The 27191-nt window shown below is 33.5% G+C and overlaps 1 protein-coding gene across 1 annotated transcript in view; it reads right to left on the bottom strand.

The window, feature by feature from the left end:
* Positions 1-27191, bottom strand: part of LOC123667476 (nephrin) — a 116791-nt gene that overhangs the window by 15052 nt on the left and 74548 nt on the right. Inside the window, exons 9-13 of the mRNA XM_045601371.1 lie at positions 14764-14900; positions 13757-13910; positions 10414-10551; positions 9121-9285; positions 7137-7295 (exon numbers count right to left, since the gene is read on the bottom strand). Of these exons, the coding sequence (XP_045457327.1) occupies positions 7137-7295; positions 9121-9285; positions 10414-10551; positions 13757-13910; positions 14764-14900 (753 nt within the window). The remainder of the gene's footprint in view (positions 1-7136; positions 7296-9120; positions 9286-10413; positions 10552-13756; positions 13911-14763; positions 14901-27191) is intronic.

Genomic DNA, 27191 nt, shown 5'->3' on the forward strand with positions numbered 1-27191 from the left:
AACTAGGTTCGAAAAGCACTTTTGAAATCGTTATTTTACAGTTATATAAGTATCACTGTTAGCCTTTTTTTCCATGTGAGAGAAAAATCAGAGTTTAATCCACGACGATGTTTTTTTTTTTTTTTTTTTTTACAATTCATATACATCCACGGGCTTATAAACCCTTTTTTGTTCGAAATACATGCAATTTGTATTTTTATTTTTTTTTTGTATTTCAAGGTAGGCGTTACACGACGCTGTTCCAATGCGGGTTGGCGGATATATTCCATACTATGAGTAACGATCGCTTTCAGGTGTACATACACGATAATAGCCGGTACCGTCGGCTTAGCGTGCTATCCGAGGCACGATGATCGTTCCACAAGGACTGGTTATATCTGACATTAAAATAATTTTTAAAATCAGCCGAGTTCGAGTTCATTAACAACATTCGGATTACACAAATATTTTCTTTTGTTATATTTGTATAAATATAAATTGTATTGATAAATGAGATATAGTCCAATACGCTGTCAGTTGCTACAAAATTATTATCCTCGAATCGTCTTAGACGTCTTCAGGTAACTTCGAATTGAACGTAATTTGTATTATTCAAGATGCAAAATTGAATTTACAAATATCTCCTCTATAATTCTCTTTAAGAGAGAATTATTGCTTAGACCGTTCTGAGGTGCATTGAATATTGAAAGCGGGTAAAGTGGGACCGTACATTGTAGGATGCTTTTTATAAAATTTATGAACATAATTGTGTTTGCTCGCAAACGAAAAAAAAACCGACTTCAATTACATCGAAGAGTAATACAACGTAGATCGACGAAAAAATAGTAATACTTTGTTCGTATTCCATATAACGCGACATTATAAAATTGTAGAATTATATAATGTTCTACTGTTATTTCTAACATTTTGTTAGCGATTGTAGGCAGAAATTTCATAAAAGGCCCGTCGTCGATTCGCGCGAAGCGCTGACATCGCTTATTACGGCGGGTTTTTTAGTTGAAGCGGATTTATATTGAATTACGGTTTATGTCTTTTTTATTAAAAATATGTAATGTTCATGTTTTCACACAGCTCCGATGCACGACTGGAGTTTACCCCTTCAGATCAACTGTCTAAATAGGCACAAAAAGGCTTACTAGTCTAAGAAATATATTATTACTATATCAAATTGTAAATAAATGAATGCAATAACGCCATCTATCGGAACCTAATTGCGTTATTAGAAAACGTCTGAACGCCATCTCTAACAAGGTCATTCGTTCAGTAGATTTTACTGTTCAATTTTTTCATTCCGGGGCCTTAAATGAAAATCGATTCTTAAGGAGAAAACTCCAAAAACAGTCAAGTAAATACGCCATATCAGATGTAGCTCAAAAAGTTCGAGTCAAATCTCAATTATATTTAAATGGGACCACATGACAAGCACCACCTATCGATTAAAAAAAGAATCATCGATATCGGTCCACCCAGTAAAATAGTAATGAGGTTAATATAACGTTGGTCGACGTAAAATAGCCAAGTAAATACCCAGTATTAGCGATAACTCAAAAATTAAAAGCTCAAATATATTTATAACGAATAAACTGCTACTCTCTACTCTAGTGGAATATTGTAATTTGATCGATAGTGAACGAAGTAATTTCATTACATTTTGATAGATGGCGTTGTGGCAAAGTATTGAACATGACCACAGTCGTCTTAACATCGTCATGTAAATACGTGTCATCAAAGATTACTCAAAAATTGCTCATTATATCTCAATCATATTTAAAACGGACGACATGACAAGTATTAGCTTTTGATTTATACAAAAAAGATCAAAATCAGTGCACCCAGTAAAAAGATATAACGTATAATACAACGTAGGGTGACGAAAAAACCGTCAAGTAAATACGCAATATTAGATATAACTCACAAATTACGAATCAAATCTCAATTAAATTTGAATGGGACCACGTGACGAATAGTAGCTTTTAATTTATATAAGAAACGTCAAAATCGGTGCACCCAGTAAAAAGTTATGAGGTATAATACAACGTAAGGTGACGAAAATAATGTCAAGTAAATACGCGTTATAAAAGATTAATCAAAAAGTAGTTATCAGATCTCGATAAAATTTATATGTGACCACATGATAAACATCAGCTTTCGATTAAAGTAAAAATTATCAAAATCGATACACCCAGTAAAAAGTTATTGCCGATTTTCAAGAGTTTCTCTCGATTTCTCTGGGATCCCATCATCAGATCCTGGTTTCCTTATCATGGTACCAAAATAGGGATATCCCTTTTCCAACAAAAAAAGAATTATCAAAATCGGTACACCCAGTAGAAAGTTATGTGGTATAATACAACGTAGGTCGACGAAAAAAGCGTCAAGTAAAAACGCATTATTAGATATAATTCGAAAAGTAGTTGTTAGATCTCAAATAAATTTAAATGGGACCAATCGGCACACACCACCTTTCGATTAAAACAAAATTTGTCGAAATCGGTCTACCTGGTCAAAAGTTCTGATGTAACATACATAAAAAAAAAAAAAAAAAAATACAGTCGAATTGAGAACCTCCTCCTTTTTTGGAAGTCGGTTAAAAACTGATTGAAATGTAACGATCTGTTAATATCACATTTCTGGGTTAATGCCTCACGACGTCACGTCATCACGACTATCATCCGGCGTTTATAATAAAAACCAGAACTGACAGCTCCACGTACCTACTCCCAAGTGGCCTAAAAAGAATGTGAAATTTTTGTACCAATAGACTTTTCTGGTCTCGTCAACAAAGTTTTCTTATAATTAATCCTATTATAAATGGGAACATGATATCACTGATTGTGCAATTTATAAATGTCATATAGCAGTTCAAATTCCTAGGATTTTATAATTATTAAATTTATATAGCTTATTTAGCTACATAGGTATAACAATAACTAGCATTATCCCACGGTTTTGCCATTCTCCGTGTTGGTTTACGGTTACAGTCATGGATTGTACCTGTTGCGCTGGCGGTTGCGGGTTCGATCCCCGTACATGACAAACATTTGTATTGGCCATACGGGTGTTTGCCGTGGTCTGGGTGTTTGTGCAGTCCTTATGGGTCTTCCTACCGCGCCTCGGAGAGCACGTTAAGCCGGTTATTATCATGTATATGTGATAGCGATCGTTACTCATAGTAGGGAATATATCCGCCAACCCGCATTGGAGCAGTGTAGTGGATTAAGCTCTGATCCTTCTCCTACATGGGAAAAGAGGCCTATGCTGAAGCGTAGTGTGTTGGTTTCACCGCTCTTTAGGTTGCGATGGCGGAGTGTCCTCTCCACATATTATGTTAACTGCTTTGCCTGGGATTGAATTTAGGATGTGCAGGTTTTCCCACTGCCTACACCACCCTTTCGACCTCGCCAGCGGAACCCACAGGAACTACAAGTCGCTACGTGTGTCGCTGGTTCGGTTGCAGGACCTGACTCGTGTCTTACGGGGATCTGCTCCGAGTACCTTAGTCGCCTCTAATGACTCCCGGTACTTGAGGGAGGCACTATTCTATTCTGCCGATGCCCCACGGCAAGATAGACTTACTTTGGAGTCAAATATCCATGTTAAAAACGGAAGTTCAGTAGGAGAACGAGAAAAAGAGAAATTATCGTTGGACATCTTTCTAAAAGTCAGAAATTCCTATAAGAATTTTTTTATAGAAAAATCCGTTAATGAGCGGTCATCTTAGCATTTCAGGTACGGCTACCTTGACATTTTATACAGAATGGGCCTTTGTTATGTGATAAAAGAAAATGAATTTAAAAATGTGTTTGTCATTCGTTTCTGACTATTGCATTATTATTTTTTTATATTAAAAATTTTATTTTAATATATAATGGACCGTTATAATATAATTAGAAATGTGTAAAGTATACATACATATCTATTAGTATGTACATAATTATGTGCGAATTTTAACATAAGTAAAATAGTAAAACAAAAAATACATTAGAAGTTTTTTAAAGAAAGAAGTGATTTACTTTGCATTTAGAATTTTCGTAACTCGTCACTCAAATAACTCAAATAACTCGTCTCCGGTAATACTAGCCTAATGAAAGAGAGTAGAAACTCCTTCATCATGATTATTTATATAATATTAAATAAACTATTGATCATTTTGATAGAAATATTAACTTCAGGTTTCCGACTGCGTAAAGTAAACGTCTCCTTTCTGGGTTATAGTATTTCTATGTATAGTAAAATTTTGCAATTTTATCAACATAAAGTATTTATTACAATGAAATTATTAGACAAAGCGTATTATTCGGTGAAGGATTACATAGATGATAAAGATGTGTGGACTTATTGACGCTGTATTTCATGCAACATGTTACTAATTTTCTACTAGAACACAGTTTATATATATTTTCAAAAGAGTAACTGCGGAGTTTCTTGCCGATTCTTCTCTGCAGAATCTACATTCCATGTCGGTGGTAGCTTCACTTTTAAAAATAATAATCACTTTTAAAATTTTAATTTGTAAAACGACAATTCGAAAGTGCTTTTAAAGCCTATTTGAATAATATTATTTTCATTTGATTGAAATTGAAATTGATTTCAATTAGCGTTATTCAAAATGGCTGAGACGAATATTTTTCATTTAATACTTTAGCATATATTTGGTATAAATTTATTTAACGTTGAAAAACTTTTACAACGGTTATACGAAGCCCAAGGTTTTAATGAGCTGATCTCTCATTAAATGAGTATTTTATACGGATTTGAAATAGCATTACAATTTCAAAGTGCTTGATCTAATTATTAACTTGAAATTCTCGTTAATTTGACTATACATGGCTAAAAGTTTTAATTATTTCTTATTTATTTTATATGATTATATATATATTAGGTTATATATATGCTAGCTGACCCCGCAAACGTTGTTTTGCCATATATGTTATTAACCCCTTAACCCCTATTATAACTTAGGGGTATGAAAAATAAATGTTGGCCGATATTCAAACCTTCCCGATGTGCGCACAAAATTTCATAAAAATCTGTCCAGCCGTTTCGGAGGAGTATGGTAACTAACATTATGACACGAGAATTTTATATATAAGATATATCGTTACATAATTGATTAGTCCGTTGGCGCGTTGGTTGTGGCCTTGCTTTCTGCGCTTCTGTCTATGTATGTATAATTACCAAAAAAAATAATTAAAATAATGTAGGTGTATCAGTTATCTGTCACCTATAACACAAGCACTAAGTTGCTATCCATAGGAACAAACGACAGAGAGAGGGTTAAAAATATGTAAAAATAATATTTGTTATTTACTTAAGAGGACTAAGAATACCAGAATTTGCATTATGTGATAGATTAAGTACATATCGGGTTGCTAAGTTGTTAAGTAAGTTATAAGTTTTACTTTATTGGGTCTCCCCACCGTATCTCGGAGAGCACGTTAAGCCGTCGGTCCTGGTTGTTATCGTGTACACCTGATAGCGATCGTTACTCATAGTCCTTCTCCTACATGGAGAAAGAGGCCTATACCCAGCAGTGGGATATTACAGGCCGAAGCGTAAGTTTTATTCTCGTATGGTTATAGTAGTATTGAGAAAATATTGATTTACAAATGTCAATGAAAAGGTTTCTCACGTAGGGCTCCTTAAATTTTAATATTTTTCATCTAATCCTCAACACTTCACATCATCATCTATAGAAATTCTCGCTTGACTTATGGATTGAAGGTGAGATACAAAAGACAGTTTATTTTTTAATATGAGAAGTGAAAAATATATTGTCCTTTGATAGTTGGACTAAGGATTCTTAATAGAATAATAGGGTTCTATTACCTTCTCTGGTTACGGAACCGTCGTAAAAATTTATAATAAAAAGGGAAATATTTGAGTTGGAATCCTTCAAAGATATTAAGAAACGTGATCTTAAATGGAAGAATTAAAAGACTTTTAAAGTATGAATAAAGAAAACTGTGAAATATAACTTAATAGTATCAAGTTTCGCTCTGGAGTTATGTTCACAATACTTTTTTAGTAAAAGTCCGAAAGATCTTTCTTTAAATCTTCTTTTAATTTTTCATTTAGTCAAAGTTGTGAGCTTTTAAAAGTAAAACATCCATTCTGAATAAAAGAGGTTTTAATACAAGTATACTTTCTTATGTGTTAATATATATGCTGGCCTGACAATCTTACTAACAGATATGCAAAGCATTGCTTTTAATAATGCAATAAAAGTAAAAATAAAATAAAATATATATATATATATATATATATATATATATATATATATATATATCTTAGACTTATTGAACATCATATAACTATAATAGTGTTAAATTTTTTGCAAAAATACCATATTATGTGACAATGGCTGTCACAAAAATTGACTATTTCGCGGTGAGTGACGTAGATGTAAGCGGTATCGATCTACTTATGTGACAAATATTTGTATAACCCCATATAGGTTTTTCTTATGTTCTGGGTATTTGTATTAGTTTGTTATACTCGAACCAGGGTTTTTGTGAATGTGAGGCGTTTATATATTTAGCGAATGAGTTATTTAATGGAAGAAGTAATAATATTATCTTAGATATCCCCATCGCATTTTTATTGAAAGAATAGTAATGTTCACGTAGTAAAATATAAAGTAGAATTAATACAATATAAAAATATAAATTATAAAAAGAATTCAAAATACAAATTCCTAACATCTATCAAAAAATATTTTTTATAAAAAATACAAAACGTAAAAAGTTTGTATATGTGTGGCTATGCCAAACTTATTTACATATAAGTATGAATTGCCTTTTTAGTTTATAAGATATTCAACGTTTGAAGTAATGATAAAATCTTTTCCATCGATTTTTTATCAAAGAATAAAATCAAAAACAATGTTCACGTATCAAAATTTACTATCGAATGAATATAATGTAAAAATATAAAAACATAAAATGATATTGAATTATTATTCTGGTATAAAAAGTTTGTATATGTGTTGATACCCCACACCTTAATCACTCCTGTGTGTATGTAAAAAAAATTGCCTTTATCTGTGCTTTTGTATTTATGAAATATTGGAAGCCATTAATTTGAACGAATGAATAAATTTATATAATAACGTAACATGAAGTTAAGTTACTTACTTGATGTGCTGTATGAAGATGGCGTGATGGGTAGGCCGTCTTTTGTCCAGGTGTAGGTGATGCTTTGAGGGTTACCATCAGCTCGAAGCATGATCACCAGCGGTTCGTTTTCGACTCCCACCGTTGTGTACGGCGTTGCTTCATCGAATATTGGTGCATCTATATAAAAAAGAAAATCCTTCGGATAAATGTTGCTATATTTACTAAGTAAATTACAATTTATTCTAAGACTACTGGAGCGATTTTAATAATTCTTTCACTATTATAAAACTAAACTATTCATAAATATATTGGTCATAAATAGGTAGGCTATAAAATAATACACTGTGACTTATAGCAGTTGTACAGACACTAAGCGTGTACAGCGGTAAAATTAATGTACGACTTAAGCGATGTAAGGTGCTGAAGATTGTCTTCCATATGTGATACATATATACATATGCATACAAGTAAATTCTATTTTATACACACATACATATTACTAGCTGAACCCCGCAAACGTTGCTTTGCCATATATGTTATAAATCTTCGTAATCCCTCACCCCTATAAGTTAGGGGTATGAAAAAGAGATGTTGGCCGATTCTCAGACGTACCCGATGTGCACACAAAATTTCATAAAAATCGGTCCAGCCTGTTCGGAGGAGTATGTTCTAACATTGGGACACGAAAATTTTATATATAAGATATATTGATTACTGTTGATCTCATACGACCTCGAAGAGTAGCTATCTCTTTGTAATGTTACATTATAATGATAAGAGGCCATTTTGTTTTAAAATTATAACTACTTCACTCTCACGGAGGCTTATAAACATTTTAATAAAACTTCGCACTTTCTTCAACAACTCCTCAATTAAAAAGCCACTAGAAAACTTCATGATTCAATAAAATAAATATGAAAAATTAAAACGTCGTTCATAAAACTAGCGTCATTACACTCGAAGCATAAAAAAGAACCATCACGCTAAGAACTAACAATGCACCGACAACTGCGAAGGAGATTAGCTTACAAAGGACTTTTAACACGATATTACTTTGGCTTGGATGAAATTCACTGCGATATTCTTACAATATTAATAAACGATTATATAATGCGAATCTTTATATAAATACTTTCCTACATAAATGTAATGTGTGTGCGTGCATGAGTGCGTGCGTGTATATGTGCGTGCGTGTGTGTGTGTGTGTGTGTGTGTTTGTGATGTGTGTTTGTGTGTGTGTGTGTGTGTGTGTGTGTGTGTTTATTTACTTATAAGGGATGGTACACAGCACAGAAAAAAATATACAAAAAATATTTTTTGCAGGCAAACGAAGAAAAACCGACTTCAATTATATCGACAAGTAATACAACGTAGGTAGACAAAAAAAAAAATGTCAAGTAAAGACGCATTATCAAAGATTACTCCAAAAGTTGTAATCAGATCTCGATGAAATTTAAATATGACCACATAATAAACATCGGCTTTCGATTAAATTAAAAATCATCAAAATCGGTACACCTAATAAAAAGTTATGCGGATTTTCGAGAGTTTCCCTCGATTTCTCTGGGATTCCATCATCAGATCCTAGTTTCCTTATCATGGTACCAAACTAGGGATATCTCCTTTCCAACAAAAGAAGAATTATCGAAATCGGTCCATAAACGACGGAGTTATCCTCGAACATACATTAAAAAAAAATACGGTCGAATTGAGTAACCTCCTCCTTTTTTTGAAGTCGGTTAACAAGAATGAAATATAATCAAAAAGACCAAGCCAATTACGACCATCCATTTGTAATTTGTACAGTAGCGACTATCAAACTTATTCCATTCTTAAAAGAAACCTTTTATACAAAGATTCTGAAAGGCTATTTATTTTTAATTTACATCATCGTTTTTTTTAAAATTAATTTGTACTTTCATAACTTAATTAAAAATAAGCCTAAAAAAATCTCAAGATAAACGTTTCATAATACACAAACGATGTAAAAAAAGAGGCTTACAAAGGACTTTCAGCGTTAAAGCGTCGTGTACACTCCGCTGCAGCGCTTCATTCGTCGCTTGACAAGTGTATACAGCGTTGTTTAGGTCCTTGGTGATGTTCAATTTTAGTTCTATAGTGGACACTGTACCGCCGTGTAGGCCTTTTTTGAGCTGCATCGGAAGACCTGTGGAAAAAAAATGGTTTTAATACTTTATAAAGCTTGAAATGGTAACTAAGTTGATCATCATCATCATCATCATCATTCCAGCCTATTGCAGTCCACTGCTGGACATAGGCCTTAAGTTAGGACAAGTTCACGCCAAAAATGCGTGAACTCATGTGTGTTGCCTATAGTCACCACGCTGGGCAGGCGGGTTGGTGACCGCAGGACTGGCTTTGTCGCACCGAAGACGCTGCGGTCTTCGGTCTGTGTGTTTCAAAGCCAGCAGTTAGATGGTTATCCCGCCATCGGTCGGTTTCTTAAGTTCCAAGGTGGTAGTGGAACTGTGAACCCTTAGTCGCCTCTTACGACACCCACGGGAAGAGACGGGGTGAACTAAATTGAGTAAAGTACTAATTACTTTGAAGACTTTTAGAAAAACTTAATTATAATACCTTTTAAAGCCTACAGGTGGTAACCTAATTGAGTTAAGTACTAAGTAACGAATTGTTATTAACGAATAGAATTGACGAAAATAATAAAAATATAGTAACAATAATTGCTGATAGATTTATAAGTACTATAATTACATTCTAAGGATCTCCAATTTCAGTTGATAAGGTTTATCTCGAGATTAAGTAGCTGATAAATTTTATCTATAACTCATATATTTTATTTTTGGGTTCACAAACAACGAATAAAAATATAATAGTGTTGGATAGCAAAAAAGAAAACATGTCAGCAACTTTCATCTGTTGGATATCTGCCATTAAATATCAGATAACGTTGACGCTTAGGGGCTGTTTCACTAGTTGCGGATATAGTTTAACCAGCATATTAGTTACGAATAGACTTATTTCGCAAAAGAATATAAATATATAATTTCTAGATTCAACATGGCGAATAGAAATGTTTCGTAAATAAGAATAATATATCATAATCCTTTATCTGCTGGATACCGTCATCCGTCAAATAGCGTTACCCACAACTGGCGAATTAACTCTGTAGAATAGTATTAAAATTTTATTTATTGACTATTAAAATGGCAACCTTTTAGATTAATCTCTTTGAACGGCAGAAAGAGAAAAACACAGAAAAATAATATAATTATTTATTCAGTACGTTAGTAGTTAGTAGTAAACAAAACATTACCTTGTACAGGAATACCATCTCTCCACCAAGACAGTGTCGCTGGGGGGTTACTCGAGGCCGCGTCACAGTATAGTGTAGCTTCGATTCCGGGCTTGAGCTCTTCCGGTTCAGCTCTCACTTTCACTGCTTCCGGTGCAACTAATGGAACATCCGGTAAGATATATTATTACATTCGAATCAGTTGAACAAGTATATATACATACAATGAGGTACTATCTTCACTAATATTAGCGACCCGCCTTGGCTCCGCAATGCAAAAACTATCAGTGTCCTCTACTATATTATGCACTTATTATACATATAAACATTCCTCTGGATTCACTTTATTTACTAAAGAAAACCGCATCAAAATCCTTTGCGTAGTTTTAAAGATCTAAGCATATAGACAACGGGAAGCGACTTTGTTTTAAACTATGGAATGATTATACAGCTGAAGATTTTGTTCGTTTGAATGCGCTCAGGAAGTTTTTTCAATACTGCTTCGAATTGAAAAATTATTTCGTGTTGGATAGTCCAGTTACCGAAGGAAGGGTATAGGCTATTTCCTCAAATCAATGCGAATAAAATCGCGTGGCACAGCTAGTATATAGATAAATGTATAATATTTATATACACTGAGTAAGGTATTTCAACGTGGTTAGCAATACAGTACTGGATTTACTTGAAACATGAACTTTTTAATTTAAAATACACATAAAGTAGCCAATTCCTAAGGTAGTCGCCCTAATAATATATAAAATAATACTTTAGGTAACAGCCCGTTGATACTTATATATATATATATATATATATATATATATATATATATATATATATTTTGATAATATACACATAAACATACATATATTACGTCCAGACTCGAGGTGGGAATCGCAAGCAGAAGCTATGGGAAGCAGGATCGCTGTAAACTGCATCTACGAAATAGTCATACAGCTACATACTAGCTTAGAGATGGTATGGAATGTGTGTGACGTGATATTTAATTTAATGCCACTTTCAATATTCTTGTATAACAGAATAAAAATTGTCTGTTATTGCCTAGAACTTTTTTAATTATACCAAGAATTCACTAATTGCAGACCCGTGTCAACAGATACAATTTTAATTCGGAATTCCCGAATCGGAACTCGACGGGTGAAGCCACAATACCTTACATATTATAAAAAAAATCGACATCAAGTTACATCGACAGTAGTATAACGTAGGTAGTTGAAGAAATAATCAATTAAATGTGCATTATTGGAGCTAACTCAAATGTATTTGTCAGATCTCGATCAAGTTTAAATAGAACCACACAACAGCCAGATTTCGATTAAAAAAGAATCATCAAAATCGGTCCAGCCAGTAAAAAGTTATGAGAGTACAGAAAAAATTCACTCGAATTGAGATATACTCATTTTTTGAAGTTCGCTAACCTATAAGTATTTTCTTATTACTCGTTGTCGCACAGTGGTCGAATTTCGACCATAATTAATTTAAATTATTATTTTGAACATTATTAAGTTTCAGTTGTCAAAGACTTATGTATCTATATGTTCTATAATAATAAATAAAAGAGTATATATGCGTGTGTGTGTTTCAAATCCATGGTGGTGTGTGTATTGTTTTTTTATTTATTTAGTGTATTATTTATGAATAATTTTAAACAAATATTAGCATTCCATACTCTTCTATATAAACTATAAGTGTGCGAAATTTCATAGTCCTCCGTCCGCGCAATTTACGTAAAAAGGAGTAGAAAGTTTTTTTTAATATAGGTATAGATAAATTATCTGACCCAGCAAACGTAGTTTGCCATATATTTTATTTACCCCGTTAACCCCCCAACTTATTAATTAGGGATATGAAAAATAGATGTGAGCCGATTCTTAGACCTACCCGATATGCACACAAAATTTCGTAATATCGTAACTAAAATTGTGACACGAGAATTTTATATATAAGATGATAATAAATTCCCAAGCAATTATTCTGACATCACCCTGTCAGGAATTACAAAGCGATCTTACGATACTTCTTATTGCGTTTAAAAATAAAGCAATTAGTCTTGCCTGGAACTCGTAACGTTTCAACAGACATTACGGAGTTTTGTTTTAAATTAAATTCGTATAACGATCGTTTGTTTAAACCTTGGTCTAGTTTCGTTCGTTCAGAAATAGTTTGACTTCTATTCGAGTACAGACGAAAGTTACAGAAGTTTCGTAAGTTATTCTTCACTTGTAACTTTGTAATATTTAATCGTTCGAGCCTGTTGGCGCAGTTTGTAGTGGCTCTGCTTTCTACTCCGCTGGTTGCGGGTTCAATTATCGTCTGCAACATTTGTATTCATATATGTATTATTTTTATGTATGTCAACAAAAACTACTTAGCGGTTACAGTCGGCTGTTACCTATAACACAAACATTAAGTTGCTTACCGTAAGGAACAGACAGAAAGAGTACTTTTATTTTAGAAAATTTGTAACTTAACAATAACTTTTTTGTTAAATTCCACGCGGACGACATTGCGGGCACAGTTAGTGTAATATACACGGGCGAAACTGCAAGCGAAAAGCTAGTAACAAAATGATTTATTGTTAAAAAGGTTTTAATGACTTACGAAAAAAAAAATTATTTCAGTTTAACGGTCAACAAACATTTGAAATTTCATTAAAGAATAATAGATGCTTCTCTTTAAAAGATTTTCGCTTGAGTTTACGACAAAGCGTAATTGGGAACGTTTTACGCCTGCACGAAAATGAGGGGCAATTCGTCGTTTTGAAAATTATTGCTTTTATATATAAATTCTTGTCTGTCTACCCTCGTATACAGTAATTATGTTTCGTAATATTCCTTGTATGTATATGAATTTTTTGTATTCGTATTTCTTACATAGTTGAATATAAATGATAATTTATAACATCTTAAATTATCTTTTTTAAATAGAATATTCTAAGAGGACTTTTTTGGCTGTGAAACGTTGTGATGATTCAAAGAACACAGTATATAATATCACAAGTATTAAATTTTTGTTACAGATGATTATTTATTGCAAATGGTACCTTGAACTTTTAAACAAAAAAAAAAAAAAAAAAAAAAAACACAATTGCAACATTTAAGCGATTTTTTGTAAGAACGATTTTAACTAACCCGTCGGCGCAGTTTGTTCTGACTCTGCTTTTGCTCCAGGGGTTGTGAGTTCAATACACGCCGCAAATATGGATGCAACATTTGTATTTACACATATATCAAATAAATATGAAACTATATCAGTTGCCTAAGAAAAAAAGAGTAACTTACAGAATATATCAACATTTGTAAGAATAACTGTCCTTAAAGGATCTATATAAGTGTGAGTGACTTACAGTGAACATTGAGCGTGACTGTTTCGAAGAGAGGTATCTCTGTGGCGCTGTTCGTCGCCTCGCACCTGTACTGTGCCTGATTGTCAGTGACATTCGTCAGGATCGATATCTCGGCTGACACGGATTTATCCGTGGTTTTCGTTGTTGAATGTATCTGGAAGACAATGCTTTGTTATTTCTAGTATTATATTAGATTTTTTTTCATGCTTTTATTTATTTAGTTATTTTTTATTGTATACTAGTGACCCGCCCCTTGCTTTGCACGGGTGCAATGCTAATATTAACTACTAAATATGAAATATAAAAAAATATATTTGAAATGTACGACGTCACATTAGAAACCTCTAAAACTCCCTCTAAAACTCCTGTTTCTCTACTATATTATACATTTATTGTACATATAAACCTTTCTCTAGAATCACTCTATTTAGTAAAGAAAACCGCATAAAAATCCGTTGTGTAGTTTTAATGATCTAAGCATACAGACAACGGGAAGCGACTTTGTTTTATATTATGTACTGATATTCAATTATACACATATACAAAGATAAGATGGACATACAATATAAGGGCAAGTGAATAAATAGGGCAGTTATATTTATCAATTAAAAATTCTACTGTCTTGAAATAGATTTTACTTATTAAGAATGCGAATCTTGTATCCGAAAGCTACATAGCTCAAAACGTTAACGCACAGATCTTAACAAAAAGTTAAAGTTTTAAAATAAAACTTTCGTTTCTCACGCTTGACTTGGGGAGTAAGCTGGTGTGTGACGAGAGCGTTACAAAAAGTGTGATCTCACGTGGCGAACGGAAGATTAAATTCAGATGGAGCTAAAGAAGTTTTACTTCAGACGTGTTGTGGTACTTTTAATATCTATATTTTGTATTGGATAATAATTAATTTGCCGTCTTTTCCAATTAACACAAGTGAAATTGCGGGCCACAGCTAGTGTGAAAATAAATAAGTATAAAACGAATTGTCTCAAGGAGAAAATAACACTAACCTTTTTGTCATTCTTAAACCATGTTAACGTTGCCAGTGGATTCCCGCCAGTTGAGATGCAAGATAACTTCTGAACCGTACCAGCTGAGAGTGTCGTCCCGGGAATGTAGCCTGTGATCATCGGCGCCGAGGGCGGATCTGTCGATAAAATCATAAGTTAGTTTTTGATAAAGAACTTATTTGATCCACGCCAAATGTACGTGTTCTTCAAGTATTTTTAACGTATTCGTTTACTAAATGTTATAATTAGGAATTATGACGTAATTAATTATAGCTAAGTGCTATCTTGATTCAAATGAAATAATCATTTTCTTTACTCAAGAAGGCTTTAAAAGCAGTCTTATTTCGATAATAAACAAAGAATATTGTATGTTTGCAGAGAAGAATCAACTAGAAACTTAATAATTAATCTGGAGCAGCCCGACTGGGGAAGTACCTCGTCCTTACATAAGATCACAGCTAAATAATACTGCTTTCAAGCAGCGTTGTGTTCCTGTGGTGAGTAAGGTGAACAGATCTCCTGCGGGGAATTGAGGGTAGGGTCGGCAACGCGCTCGCGATGCTTCTGGTGTTGCAGACGTCTATAAGCTACGGTAATCGCTTACCATCAGGTGTGCCGTACGCTTGTTTGCCGACCTAGTTTCAAAAATAAATAAATAAATAAATAAATACATACTATAGTTATGTTTAACATGTATAGTTTTATGGTGTCATTATTGACAGTGACATCTCAATTCGACTACAAATTTGTCAAACAATCAAGATGTCATAAACGCAGTATAGGATTAGATTTCACAAACTAAAAACAAAAAAAAAAAAACAGGAAAAATCCAACAATAAAATATAACGACAAAATACAATAAAATATATTATTTCATACAAAGAATCGTGAATGCAGAATAATATAACGCGAGTAGAAATGAGCCAATCCTTTGTGTTCACAGTGAAACACGTAAAAAAGCGAAACACGATTTAATATGAAACATATCTTTTATAACTCGCGACTATGATACGATATTTTTTTATTTATAAAATAATCGTATATTATAAAAATATCTTTTTATATTTATTTCTCTATGTAACGATATTGTATGTTATATGATTAGGACTAGAAATATATATCATTAAGGAATTTTAGTACATTTATGATATTTACGTGATGCGTGCCTCGGAGAGCACGTTTCACTATTTTTTAATGTGCTTGCTACCAAACAGGTAGTTTCTAAGAAAATGGAATATTGTATATGTATGCTAGTTGCGTCACACGGTTTTATCGATTTACAAGATGATAAAATATACAACGCACTCGTCTGTTTCTGAGGAAGGCAACCTAATGCCCCTTGTTGTGAGCGAGGCCACCCATCGTTGTGCCGGGGCCCGGAGGCTTTGTCCGGGCCTACCGCCGGGGCGAGGTGGCGAATGCCAGCGCGACCCCATCTCGCCCTACCCAGGCGGACGACTGCTCACACGTGGTGGTTTTTAGTCAGCAGGAGTCTGACATAACCCTCTGGCGCCACCACGCTGGAGGGTATCCATGAAGGATTTTCCCCACGTAAAAAAAGGCAACCTAATGCCAGGTAACCTTTGATTATGACATTATATTCACACACATTTTTAAAAAATGTACTTATAAATACCGCTCTGGTGTAATTGTGCGTGTGCCGACGGTCGCGGGTTCGATTCTCGCTCGGAGTGGATATTTGTGTTTATACAAATATTTATTTCTGGTCTGGTTGTTAGTTCTTGTGGGATTCCCCACCGTGCCTCGGACATTACGTTAAGCCGTCGGTCTGGGTTGTTATCATGTACATCTGATAGCAATCGCTACTCATAGTAGGGAATATTATCCGCCAGCCCGCATTGGAGCAGCGTGGTGGAAGCTCTGATCCTTCTTCTACACGAAGAAAGAGGCTTATGCTCAGCAGTGAGATATTACAGGCTGAAGCGATGTTATTTACGAGTATATTATGACGATACATATTTGTGTACGCTCGCAAACGAAAAAAAAAAAAACCCGACTTCAATTACATTGACCAGTATACTTATTTATTTAATAGCAATACAACGTAACTAGACGAAAAAATAGTCAAGTAAATATTCATTGTTAGGGGTAACTCTAAAAATTCTAATCAGATTTCAATCAAATTAAAATTGTACCAAAAAAGACGTATCACCTTTTGCTTAAAAAAAGAATCATCGAAATTGATCAAAGCAGTAAAAAGTTATGAGTATATATGCAGTAGTATGCAGATCAATGGTCAATTATTATCTTATTACTGATTTTTGCGCAGATTTGGTGTACCTACACTAGGGCTGTTACGGATATGAGACCTGTGACCTATTTGCCAACGTCCTTGTAGATATACATATATTACATAAAAAATCCAACAGTTTGTTAAGGAATTTATAGGCTTTAAAACATAATGTTATTGACAAGATGTTATTAAAGCAGATTGCTATTCAAAAACTTCTAATCTGTCGAGTATAATATCAATGAAAGTGAAGTCGCGCGGCAAGTCTAGTCGTTTTGATATTAAAGATTAACATACAAATCCGATTTGTAATAAATGTTACGGGATAATTAGTATAAGTAAATAAACAAACATGGGGTGTATTCAATTAGGCTGAAATAAGGACACCTATACACTAACGACTTATTAAGACACTGATGTCTTAAAGGACGTAATTTTACTACTATTAGTAAAATTTTAAATGGATGTTTACTTAATCACGAAAAATTTAACCGGTCTTGATTATGTTCAGCATAGAGGTAGGTTATAGTCTGGAATGGTATAAGGCTAGTTCAACCTCGAAAATATGTACTGTTCTCTAGGAAATATTTTCACACGAACGGAGATGTACATTAAAAATTATATAATATAATAAATTAATAACAGTGATTTCAAATCATGGCGTAGGCTAAGTGTACGGCACTTTTTTACCGTTCAGCTACAAGCACGTTTCACTTTATTTTAATTTTTTTCTTTCCCATATTTCTTTACTAAAAATATTCTTTAGAGAAACTTATATGTGTTGTAGAGGAAAAAGAAATTATTTACTATTTTCTTTTCCTTTTAAAAACAATGCTTAGTGTCGTATCCTCTAAATGCGCGACATTAAAATTTGTTTCCCGAAAACGTTATAATTGGACTAACAAGACGAAATATCATTATTTTCGTGTCTACATATGTGTTGCGTAGTATCAATTTAATATAATTAATTTCGTAAAATGAAATAATATTTAATATCATATTTCCATTAAATATTAAAGTAATAAATTTTTTTATTACGTTGCATTCGGTAATCAAAATAAATACATAACAACCTCTTTAATTGACTTCATTGTAGTGCCAAGTAGTATTTACTCCTGTGTCATTATCCAGAAAAACTGACAATACACAAGTTCAGACACAGACTATGGAAACAATCTATATGGCTTACAGAAATGTTCGTCATAAGCGGGGATCAAATAAGTTGCAGACATTGCTGTGAACTCTGCGCTGACTTTTCGTGCCATTAGGGGTGAAATGGTCTACATTCAAAAGCTAAGCATTCTTTTTCATTTCTAATAAAAAAAAACCTAGGTACCAAAAATTGAAAAAAAAAATTCTTAGACCCCTATTCTATATATCTAGTTAAATTTTTAAATCGTTAATAAGACATTTTTTGTTCATCTATACTAAAGTTTTAACGCATTTTTTACATACAACTAGGTCGGCAAAAAAGCGTACAGCTAACCTGATGGTAAGCGATTACCGTAGCTTATAGACATCTGCAACACCAGAAGCATCTCAAGCGCGTTGCTGCTACGATACTTACTTACTATAGGAACGCAACACTGCTTAAATGAGGAGCTGCTGTGGCTATGATCTTTTGTAAAGTCGAGGTACTTCCCCAACCGGTTAAACTACCTTAGTTTTAACATGCGGCCGACATGTCGACGTTAATATAGTATTATACCTAATTTTAATTGTATACGACAAAAATTAACTTAAATAGGAATTGATTTTAATTATTTTATATTTCTGGGTATAAGATTAGTGTCGTCTTAGTCGTTCGCCTGTAGATATCCTTAGGACTGTTTCCATTATTATAATTACAATAGAAGTGGACTTAACATTCAAATTATGTTTACATAAAACCTTATTTAATCTAATACGGGGAGTGTTTGGTTGTTGTTTTTGATTATTTATAATGTACGAATTAAATTAAACTCTTACGTCTAAATATTTTATAAGTAAATTAGTTTTGCTTTGTAACGTAAAGATATATTGCGTGTAATGTTTATGGTGTTAACGTAATCTTTATAAACGTGTGTGTACTTTTTATGAGTTTCATACGAGAATTATATATGACATACATTTGTAAAATTATAACAAATTATAAGTAAATCGTATCTTTATTAATATTATAAAGCGGAAAAGTTTCTTTGTTTGTTTAAACGTGCTTATCTTAGGAACTAGTGCTTCGAAATGATAATTTCTTTTTGTCTTGGATAATTCATTTACTGAGGACGGCTATTTTTTTCTCTAATTAAGACGGGTGAATGCGCAGGCCACAGCTAGTTAATAATAAATTTAAGGCCGAAAGGGTTGAAAGAGCACAAAAGGGTTCGGTATATATATTGGATATGTGCTGTGTGGCTACGGCACTAAAGAATTTAGCCACCCCCTCTCTTCCCGTGGGTGTCGTAAGAGGCGACTAAGGGATAACAAGGTTCCACAACCACCTTGGAACTTAAGAAGCCGACCGATGGCGGGATAACCATCCAACTGCTGGCTTTGAAATACACAGGCCGAAGACGGGCAGCAGTGTCTTTGGTGCGACAAAGCCAGTACTGCGGTCACCAACCCGCCTGCCCCGCGTGGTGACTATGGGCAAAACACATGAGTTCACGTTATTTTTGCCGTAAACTTGTGGAGGCCTATGTCCAGCAGTGGACTGTATAGGCTGTAATGAGATAATGAGATATATATTGTATGTTTAATATAAATAAAAATTGAATATATATTAAAATTAATATATATATATATATATATATACATGTAAAACAATACAGTCGAATTGAGGACCTTTGTATATCACACGCTTACAATACTATAATCATCGCAACGCATTGCCAACAAAACACCCCAATCCCCCAGGAGCTCTGGTCACCTTTCTCAACACCAGGAACACAACACCTCTTGAAAAAGGTATTATTTAGGTGTGGTCTGCTTTAAGGTTGAGGTATTTTCTCAATCGAACTACTGCAGATGTTAAAAAAAGTAATTACAAAAATCGACATATTCACCCAAAAAGCGTGTGAAGTTCGCCGGGAATTTATTTTAATTTTAATTTAATTTTAAACTCCTAGTCAGAACAAACACACACACACACACCCACACATGTAATAAGTCGTTCGTTATGTGCAGCTAACGGTTCAGTAATTTCGATGAGGAGCCCTAAAACAAACAATAAGATAGCGCAGACCGCAAACTAAATAGCTGGCATTTCGCCCAATCAGAGAGTACAGACGACCACAAAAAACCTACACATTTTATAATATTAAAAAAAAATAGTAAAAATTATACAAAAAAAAAAAACTTTATAATAGGTTTCTATAAAGTACATTTTAAGTAATAATTGAGTTTGTTCTCAAACAAATATCGACTAACAATAAAATGAAAACATTATCAACGTAGCCGAAGTTACTTACGCATACTCCTCACTTATTTCATTTTATCTCATCTCGCTCAAATTTATATGAGACCGCACGACATGGGCAAGTTTTCGAAGAAAGAGAACAACAAAATCGGTAAACCAAAAAATGTTATGAGCTAAAATACATCAAAATTACAGTCGAATTGAGAACCTCCTTCCTTTGAAGTTAGTTAGAAAGTGGGGAGGGGTAAAAATTAGCCTGCTCGATTCGATGTTCGGGGGTTGCTAATAGATGGGGGTTTGAAAAAAAATTAACAGCTGTTAGTACAAATAAAAGCAAGCGAAGCGGATGCAAGTTTTTATTTAAACGTTTTAATGTTAGAAATGAACAAAAAAAAAAGCCCTAAAAAGTCTTGAAATTAAGGCCAGACACTTCCTTATTAAGCTGAGGCATTGAAGAGAAAAATCAAAGCAGACAAAATCAAGTGATCTACTAGTTTCGAGAATTTTCTAGAATTTTTAAAACTGTACATCTTAATATCGTTCCGAGTGTACTGCGTTATATTTTCTAGGATCAAATTGCGACATCTCGTCCACCCATTGTTTATGAACAAATGCGCTAAATTTTCATGGGGAATACGAGTTCTGGTGGAAAAATATTACATAACATCAGAAATTTTGTATATAAATCTAAAATACCTATAATATTACGAAGTAGAAGAATTTGTTTGTTTGTTTAAACGTTGTTATCTCTGAAACTACTGGTTCGAATTAAGATTTTTTTTAATAATAAACTTTAATAAACGCATCACACTCAACGGCCCCCAGTAGGATTTTCTCCTGTGTCGGGGATCCGGAAACATACACAATACACAAATACAAAACCTCGACTAACATCTATATGGTCGATACAAATGTCTGTCGTGAGCGGGAATCGAAGCCGCAACCGCCAGCGAAACAGCCAGTAATATTACCGCTGCGCCAACGCGAGGAAGGCTATAAGGCTATATTAAATGCAGTACTACGTTATTTCTTCAAATTAACACGAGTGACACCGCTTGGCTCAGCTAGTATTTGATGTCGCAGAGTCAGTGGGTAGTGAGTGGTCTAATTATAAGTGTAGTGTTGTTTTATATACTATAGGTACTTAAAAACTTAATTTTTAATCGACTTCGAAAATGGCGGAGGTTCTAAATTCAAATGTTTCTTTTTTTTAATCGAAAGGTGGTTCGTGACATGTGGTACCATTTAATTTTAATTGAGATATGACAAGTGCTTTTCGAGTATCGTAAGTATAGTGTATCTAATAACGCGTATTTACTTGACAGTTTTTTCGTCTACTTACGTTGTAATTAAAGTCGGTATTCTATGCTGTATTTTGAAATATAAAAAATCTTAAATATACCATGCTTTTAAAAAAATTCGATCGATTTAGTCTGTATTCCCACGGCTGAAAGTAGGCCTCTTTCTACATGTAGGAGAAGGATCGCAGCTTAATTCACCACGCTGCCACACTGCGGCTTGGCGGATATAATGTCAGGTGTAAATGATAACAACCGGGATCGACAGCTTAACGTGAAATAAATATTTGTATAAACGCAAATATCTACTTCGAGCGGGAATTGAACCCGGGACCGCCGGTGTTTATGCGCTGCCGACTGGGACACACCATTAATTAAAATTTAAATCAGGTATGAAATATTAATAGTTGTATTCCTTCAAAAGAATAAAAAGCAGAACAAACACGAAAATAACCGATAATATCGAGTAACAAATAAAATGTGTCACTGAATTACATAAAAAAATCTGAAAGCCTCATAAAACAGTCAATCTAAATAAACTTCAAACTTTCAAAGTTTTCAACGCATGAAAAAGCATTCAAATCTCAGGGTTGCCACAGTGATAGTTGAGCAATTAATTCGGCGACCACGTCTCATTAATGTAATGAGCGGTACGTGCTGGACAGGCAACCCTAGGGTTAAGCCGTGTTCGATTTTTGAAATTTTAATTTATTTTACTGACTTAGATTTTGTTGTGTTCGATTTTTAAAATTTTAGGTTTTTTTTTCAGTTCAAAGCAGGTTTTGGTAAAATGAGTATGTAGCCTTTTGTTTACTTGCATGCGCTAGGTTTGACATTTAAAATTAGTATACGGAATTAGATAAATATACAAACGTCAATATTTTAAAATTACTATAATAATTGGTTACAATACTAGCTTTTACCCGCGGCTTCACTCGCAATGAATTTTCTTTTTTGAAAAATATCCTCTGTTAATTTTATAACTTCAAAGAATATTGGTACAAAGTTTAATGATAATCGATTAAGTAGTTTTCGCGTGAAAGTGTAACAAACAATCTTACATTTACATATTTATAATAGTAGTAGGGATTTGAAAGAAGTAGTCATTTTTATTTAAAAAAAAAAACATTGAAATTGGAAGCCTATTTATAATAAACCTCATTTAAACACATTACTAATATTACAAAAAAAAGTAACAACCTACAATAAGACTTACATAATTTAAAAACATCGACATTTTTCTACTACTGTTTAAAATCTAATAAAGCCGTAACAAAATAGTATAATTTCCTCAGTCGAGTGAGGATCAAACCGTCAGGCGTTAGGCCAGGTCCACACGCTCGAACAAATCGAGTTAAAGATTGAATCGATATCGGAGAGAGATAGCGATGTGCGGTTTCACATTGATTAGAAAGAGATAGAGATTTAATTAAAACGCATAGGATACAGGGCTATTTCCTGCAAATGTACATTGTTTGTATGTTGAGGTTATACGAGGTTTGGCTTTGGAATAATTGAAGGAGATTGTTAATAGTGTATTTACATTTATATATTTAATAGCTGTAGCATTAGGTTTGAGATTAAATTAATGATAAAAATATGGATTTTATGTTTCTGTATTTTATACAAGACACCACTAATTAATAATTTTCAATTTTCACTTGACATTTATTTATTTATTTATTCTTTTTTTGTACACCACAACTACATTTGAAATATAAATACATTTAAAGACAGTTACTTATGACAGGACTGATGGCTATTTAGTCATTTTTTCCAGACGACCAAATACATTACACGTGAATGCAACAGTTTATATGAATATATTTTGATTTCTCGAGCGGAATTCAATAATGAAACTTGGTACGTGGATAACTGAAGATCCAAATTAAAAAATAGGCTACTTTTTATTCCGGAATTACCAATGGATCGGAAATTACGAAGATACTACTTTGATCATAATTGTATTAGCAAAAGAATCATTAAAATCGGTGACCTCAGTAAAAAGTTATGATATAACACGTATATAATTGTATTTTTTCGCATACGAAAAAAAAACCGATTTTAATTACATCGACAAGTAATACAAAGTAAGTAGACAATAAAAGAATACTTAGTACACTATAATTAGTCATCAAAACTCGATCAAATTTAAATGAGACTACAAGATAAGCTCCAGCTTTCGATTAAAACAAGAATCATCAAAATCGGTGTACCTAGTTAAAAGTTATGCGGTATAATACAATGTAAGTCGACGAAAAAGTAGTCAAGTAAATACGCATTATTAGATATAACTCGTAAAGTACCTACTCGTATCAGATCTAAATTAAAGTTAAATGAGACCACACTTTCGATTAAAAAAAAATCATCAAAATTGGTCCACCCAGTCAAAAGTTCTAAGGTTCGTAAGGTCTGGATCCTTCTCCTTTTTACGAAGTCAGTTAAAATAACTCTATAAATTTTCAATATCCTTGTAAATGTACGAGTTTATTCAAATACTTTTTTCAAAGTGAAAAGGTTGCTCCAAGGAAACGTCGAAAATTATTTTATACAAAAATTGTATTCTATAGAAACATGTAAAACCGGGCGTAATGGTTGTATAACACATGTTCCAAATCCATTCATTCACGTTCAAATGCACTTTTTGCTGGATCATTTCTGAATCTTCGCTCAGAGTTAGAGGATGAAGCGTTTTAAATTGAAATAGTCATATTTTTTTGTTTTTTGTCTCACACACCCTGCGATCCATTTACGACTCAATGCTTGCGTTATAGGTAGCAACCGACTGATATAGCTACACATACATAAATATGTACATTATACCCAGACTTGGGGCAGAAATCGAATCCAGGAGATTCACTACATAACTACGCCAATAGGCCAGTCATTAATATTCGATCAACAACTAATAGCGAATAAAAATCTAAGTTGTTACACTATTAGGTCTGTGAAATATTGTTTGGTGACTTTAGCCAATAAAGCTACAATTTTTTTGGAGTTAACTCCTTAACAAGCGATATAATACCAAAAAATGGGGAGTGAAATTGTATGAAATAGAAACCAGCGTTTCTTCAACTTTGACGCTGAGACCTTACATGAGAATGACGTTTTGATGACGTCTGATGCAAGAAACAAATAAATATACTCATATTTTTTTAAGATCACGGTAATTATTTGTAAGGAGTAAGCTCCCATACCAAAACGTCTCAGTACCCAGCCTCCCGAGCCAGTGACGTTGAAAGGCCCGCTATTATAGCCAACAGCATACACATATATACATATTTCGAAAAAAATAATATCGTAACGCATCTTAAGCGGGAATCGAAATTAAAATACGTATTACAGAATTAAAAATACTATATTAATCCGCTACCGCTTATATATTAAAGCATACGCAGTAAATATGATTAATGGCCGTCAGATAACAAGTTTGCAAGCAAACGCTTAAACGCTGGTAGCGGCTAGATCAAAGGCTTTTGATGTCTTAATTATGTACCTACATGTTTCTTTGACTAATGAGAGAAATGTGGGAAATTTAATTTATGTATTTCTCTGTGTCTTTTCTTAGGTTTTAGTCTACAGATTAATGTTGGGGTTGATAGTAGTTACTTTACTTATTTATTTATAACTAGCTTCTGCGCGCGACTTCGTCCGCGTGGAAGAGAGGCGCGCGCAATATTTGATCATTATTTTGCTGCGATGTTATTTTAAAACTGCGATATCTCCTGAGACACTCATGGATATCGAATTATGTTAAAGGCTTTTTTGTTTTAAATTAAATACTTGTGATGAATAACGTATTTAATTAGATGAGGAAATATCATGTTTATAAAAATATCTTCGCAAATAATGCATTATTTTAGAACAAACTTGGTTAGCATAAAAAGGTTATAGTGAGCTAACCTTAAAAGATAGATATATGCTGCCGCGGACTTTTTTTTAGAACTTTTAAAGAAGATTAATTCTTTCATACATGATTTTTGCGAAACTTTAACCGTTTTTACAGAGCACGCAGCGGAAGCTCTCAAAAGGAAATAAGAACCCCCGATTTTAACACATTATTCATTAGTGCTCCGCTTCTTTTGATCTTAACGTGATGATATATAGCTTATAACCTTCCTCGATAAATGAGCTATCTAAGACAAAAAGAATTTTTCAAATTGGACCAGTAGTTTCTGAGATTAGCGCGTTCAAACAAACATACAAACAAACTCGACTCATCGAGGATGGCGCAGAGCTTAGGTAACTCTGCGTTTTCCTGAAGAGTGTCCTAGGCGACACAGTGTCTGTCTGACACTGTCTAAATAGTCTGCAATAGACGGACTAAGGCCAATGATGATGATATATACCATATTAACCGATTAACTGAGGTAGGGCCAGTAGGAAATATCCTAGTCAAAATATGGAGCAGCTCGACTGGGGAAGTACCTCAACTTTACAGAAGATCACAGCTAAATAACACTGCTTTCAAGCAGTATTGGGTCCATGTAGTAAGTTAGAGAGCTCTTGAGGAGGGTCGAGGGTAGGGTGGGTAACACGTTTGCGATGCTTCTGGTGTTGCAGGCGTATATATACTACGGTAGCCGCTTACCATTAGGTGAGCTGTACGCTTATTTGTCGACCTAGTAGTATAAAAAAAAGTTATTGTATACCATATTGTCATTGCTGGACATTGACCTCTTTCCCTATCAAAGGGTAGATTTGGAGTTTAATCATCCATAATGTCCTACTACAAAATTTAGAAATATCTGTCTGATTTTTTTTTTTTTAATTTTGTAAGATTGCCGGTGTAGGCTGGAATGCGGTAAACCAGGATGTCTGGTCCGAGTTGGGGGGGGGGGGGGGGGGGGGGAACTGTCTGACTGAAAATTTCTTTTGTAACATACAGATATATTCAAGATCAACATGTCCTTGATCGTCAATTAATTTAAATTATTTTAAGATCTACCAGAATGTGTACTTTAATGATTTTGTGTTAGAAAGTCTATTTTTTGAGGATGTTTGTTGGCTCTAAAACAGCACAATACTACTTATAGGAAAAGTACAATAATCAGAAATGTAGGCAAAATCACGCAGTTTAGTTGAACGTTAAGGAAAGTTAGTTTTATGGTTTAAATTATATTCTTTATTATTTTTGGTGAAATCATAAAGTTTTCGACCTATTTCATCGCTTACAATATCTTTAAATAGCGTGAAAACATCGTATACATTTCGGAAGACGTCCTAAAAATCTAATCCAAATTTAATCCTAACATACAAAGCTAGACTAAATTAGTGCATCTTAATTTAACACTAAACAAATTATACTGGTTTATAGAACAATTTTCCAAGCGTTGCAAGTATATTAAACCGCATTCCCTCTTATTTAAAGTCGGTTAAATTCACTTCCCAGATCCTATCTAGAAATGGAAAGAGACATCGCTATACGAGAGAGAGGGATAGATGAAGTAAGTTTATATAACACGATATTTCAAGTCGAGAGCTT

The sequence above is a fragment of the Melitaea cinxia genome, chromosome 28 (genome assembly GCF_905220565.1).
Source record: "Melitaea cinxia chromosome 28, ilMelCinx1.1, whole genome shotgun sequence".
In the NCBI taxonomy this organism is placed as follows: domain Eukaryota; kingdom Metazoa; phylum Arthropoda; class Insecta; order Lepidoptera; family Nymphalidae; genus Melitaea; species Melitaea cinxia.